At 38.2% G+C, this 4,349-nt stretch overlaps 1 protein-coding gene across 1 annotated transcript in view; it reads left to right on the top strand.

The window, feature by feature from the left end:
- The window catches only part of LOC103468525 (TRIO and F-actin-binding protein), a 26,698-nt gene that overhangs the window by 19,996 nt on the left and 2,353 nt on the right, over positions 1-4,349 (top strand). The window contains exons 11-14 of the mRNA XM_017306103.1: positions 1,168-1,313; positions 1,920-2,079; positions 2,844-2,945; positions 4,186-4,272. Coding sequence (XP_017161592.1) covers positions 1,168-1,313; positions 1,920-2,079; positions 2,844-2,945; positions 4,186-4,272 — 495 coding nt within the window. The remainder of the gene's footprint in view (positions 1-1,167; positions 1,314-1,919; positions 2,080-2,843; positions 2,946-4,185; positions 4,273-4,349) is intronic.

Genomic DNA, 4,349 nt, shown 5'->3' with positions numbered 1-4,349 from the left:
AATTTATAACTAATCAAGCATACACTAAAATAATGTAATGTTACATTTTGGGCAAAAAAAAAAAATCCTATTTAAAATGGAAATTAAACATTTGCTTATTTGTACCTTTTAACATATTCCTAACATTGTGTAAAAAATACTTAAGTGGCCACATGAAAAATCTGCAGAACGTTTTCATGCTTCAATCCCATTAAGCGTCCAAATAATCAATTACTAAACCAATCGTTGGTCACAGATTCTGTTCAAAAATATTCGCTGAAACCTTTTGTTTTTGTGAGTTTGTTGTTCTAGCAACTGATAACTTTAGTATGTGGTACAACTTTAGTATGTTGTACATTTCAATAATAATTTACCAATAATGGTAAAATTCACAATTTCTTTGAAAAAGTATTTTGCTGTGGCGCAGCCTAACGTGAGATCTAACATTTTGATATTTTATTTGTTCATTCAACCAAAGTCGAAACRCAAACGAGCCAAAAGCGACTGGATCAGTTCTCCTAAGGCGTCTGGAGACTCAACAGGTTGTGTTTTAATTTAGTTTCTCTGGCATATTAAGATTTCTAAATTAAGATTACATTAATTTTCATTTCTTGTTTGCCGAGTTACCAGCTGATATTTGTCCCTTTAAAAGATTCCAACTCACTGACCTTTGCAAGCACTTGGTTGCAGTAGATTTCAAAGAAAAGGGGAGTGAAATGCAAATTTTAAGCAACTCATTTTACATTTATTTTGTAAAGCTATCTGTTTCCAACTTTCATATGAATCGTTGCTCCAACACGACTCACTCAATTGACTAAATTCCCTTCTCGACAGTCTTGCATTTGATTCAGACGTAGTGGAAATGAAGAATTTTGAAAAATTTGACTTGGTCACMAAGAAAAAAAGCATCCCATTAAAACGCAATAAAGTTGGTAGTTGCACAGTGACGTGAAAAAGCTCAAGAGACTGGAATATTTTGTCAAGGCACTGGACATGAGACATTTTGCTGGCTGAAATGACATCTGCAGCAGAAAGTRAGAAGGTAAAAATACGAGTAAAATGTCTCATAATATCAGAAAACATGCAACATTTCTGTTTCAAAAAAACATGTTCACAAACTAGACTCAAACTGTTGGCGCTCATGGTGAGAGACGTACTCTGCGTTGCTTTAGCTCATGACAAAAGTGAACTAGCGAATGCCAAGTCTGTATTTGTGTTTCAGTGATGGAGGCATTGAAGAAGAAACACAAAGAGGAGCTGGAGAGAGAAGTGGAGAAGGTCAGGAGGCTGAGCAGTGGGAAGCTGGACTCTCACACTCTGCAGACACAACAACAGTAAGACACTTGAATTAACTCCTGCTAGTTGAACATTAACACCTTTTTATCCCGCTATAATCTGCTTATGTTACATCACATTTCTGCAGAACTAGATCATAAATGGATATTCGCTCCTGGCAAAATACTCTGTTGCAGTTTTTTGGTGGTTGTACTCGGAGGCTGAATTTGCGGCGAGCGCAACACKCCCTCCTTGTTAAAAGAAATCCATTAGTGAAGTAGCCGCTGGACGCTGCAGGGCTCCAGAGGGACATAGAAGAATTTGGTCATGGATGAGTTTCTCTTGGCTGTCTTCATGAAGGCCGTTCAGTAGTGGTTTCTGCATTTTTTACGGCTAATCTGCTTTAACTGCTGGCCATTTTCAGCTTGTGCGTGCTCTTCCTCTTTTTGAGGTTGTTGGTTGCAAGATGCAAAGAAGCTTTACGTCTACTACAGGAAACGCTTGAGGGACAGCGAGTGTTTTCTACTCGTTGATGGGTTTAGTGGAGCCTTTCAGAAAGCAGGATTTAGGTTCATACTTGAACATAACGCCTTATTTGATAATGAGGATCTTGTGTATATTTTCACATTTCTTTTTTTTTWAATTTCTCTTACTCGCCGCTGCAGGGCTGAGACGCTGGCCTTGCAGAGAGAGCTGGCCGGCCTGTCTGAGCGCTACTCTCAGAAGTGTCTGGAGCTGAACAAAGCGGAGCAGAGAAACGCMGAGAGAGAAAGGGAAGTCAGTCGCAGAGAGAGAGACGTGGAGCAGCTGAGGAAAGAGAACGTGGTGAGTTAGCACCTTGTGAAAAACTGAAACACAAGGAGAAAAACTTATCGCACGGAGCAATGTGATGCAATAATGGTCGTATTCCCTGAACAYATCAGTTTTTTTGGAGTAGTCCAGCACAACATGATGCATAACTGTGAAGTTGAAGGAATGATACATGGTTTTTAAACTGTTTGTTTCATTCAGTCTACTTTGAGGATGTYCTACGGATTCTTAAGTCTTAAATTCACGTATCTAAAATTTGAATWAAGATTTGTTGGAATATTATATTTCAGGGAGTAAGTTTTGATGCTGGATGGACTCTACCAGCCCTTCTGCTCATGCTTTTAGCACTTAGCCGGTTTGGGAAGCTAAAGCTAACGCAGAGAGAGGGAAGGASAAATGAGGATTATTTGTAACTGATATTTTTAACAATGATATCATAGAAATTAAATATTATTTAATATTTTTACCCAATTAAGAGTACAAATTATCTTTCAGATTCACATTATTCTGATTTTTATTTACAATAAAATAGAAAACCGTGTTTATCATTTTCTTCCAGTTCACAACTATGGACCACTTTGTGTTGATCTATCACATAACATTCTATTAAAACCCAGTTTTAATTTGAATCCCTGATGGTTCTGAGTGTGTTTTTAACACCACATGCTGCAGTTCTGTTCCTACACAACAGTCGGGTGTAGGAACATAACATAACATAACATAACATAACATAAAGTCGGGTGTTTGTTGAAAACCTGACCACGCGTTTGGTTCTCCAGGAGCTGAAGAGCCGCCTGACAGACGAAATGAGCCGAACGCGATCCGCCCTCACGGATAGAGGCTCAGAGGACGACAAAGACGAGACGTCCTGCGAACTGGAGGTACTGTTGTTTTGGAAACTGAAAGTGGACGATAGGGGAGCTGCTTTCTGTGTACATCCTCCACCCACTGCCAGTCAAACTCTTCATGTGGTCTGCAGGTGTGAAAATGTGCAAGCCTTCGCACCAACACCCTGCTGCATCTGCTTTGTGTTTTTGTGGGTGAACGTCAGAGACGGGGCTTTTTTTTTTGTGTGGTTTTTAGTTGCTTTAAARTTATTTTTGAAACATCTTCCCGGACCGGTCCATGTTGGTTCTGTTTTGCTCTCCAGCATCTGTGGTGGATTGAGCTTTGCTTCTTTCCTCCCAAACAATTTTTTTTTTTATCAGGGAGACGGTTTGTTCAAGACGGAGGAAAATTTGATACCATTAGCTACAGCTGAGTGACGGAGCTAAAAAAAAGCTGAATCTATTTTTCCCCTCACTTTTTCTAAAAAATAAATTACAAATKACAGAAAAGTAGCTTTTACTTCTTTTGTTCTTTTATGAAATAAAGATGGAATTTTACTCAGAAAAACATCTTAAAATTGCAAAAATATTTGTTTTGGTAAGAAAAACTTTGATAATTATTATTTTGGGGTTTTTTTTGTCTTGGAGTTTTCATAAATTACTTCTTCATTCTCCTAATACCAAGACTTTATTCTGGTAATATTAAGACTTTATTCACATATTATTTCATACGACTTCATTCCTGTATTAAGAGTGTATTCTTGTAATATTATGACTGTATTTTAGTAAAGAAAAAAAAAATCTGTCCCTGGCCTTAATATTTCATCATAAAGTTGACCTGAATTCAAAGTCCAAATAAACAGAAGCTATAAAAATGCGCTTGTCAAACAAGATGGCCGCCCTAGGCGTGCTGACATCACTCTGATCCGTGGAAACGTAGGAGTGCATGGTGGGGGGGGGGGGGGGATTCAAAATTTTCCAAAAATTACATGTTCAGAAATACCAAAAATTTGATTAATCGATAAAATCAATTAATCGCCCAGTCCTACAACTACGTGTTCCAAGCGGATTAGAAAGAAAAGTGTTTTAAGTATGAACATCCTGCATCCAGGTTTTAAAAGTTGTACAACCATTTCAGCCAAAAGAAAAAAGGTTTCAAATGAATCATAAAAAGCCCCAAATTAATAACGCTCATCCTGGTTAATTTATGTAAACTTCTGACCAGAACTGTTATATTTTTTCCTGTTGTTTTTTGTGGAAAAATAAAAAACACACACTCTTCTCTGTCTTCCAGGTTCTCCTCAGAATGAAAGATAACGAGATAGAGTATCTACACAAGGAGATCAGCTGCCTCAGGAATGAGCTTCAGTTTCTAAACATGGTACCGTCTCTTGATTTACCTCCGAGAAACACTCTAGAGTAGCGGTTCTCAACGTGGGCGGTACCGCCCCCCAGGGG

Source organism: Poecilia reticulata, linkage group LG8, assembly GCF_000633615.1.
Source record: "Poecilia reticulata strain Guanapo linkage group LG8, Guppy_female_1.0+MT, whole genome shotgun sequence".
In the NCBI taxonomy this organism is placed as follows: Eukaryota; Metazoa; Chordata; class Actinopteri; order Cyprinodontiformes; family Poeciliidae; genus Poecilia; species Poecilia reticulata.
The sequence above is the reverse complement of the archived record's forward strand: the minus strand, read 5'-3'. Positions and strand labels throughout refer to the sequence as shown.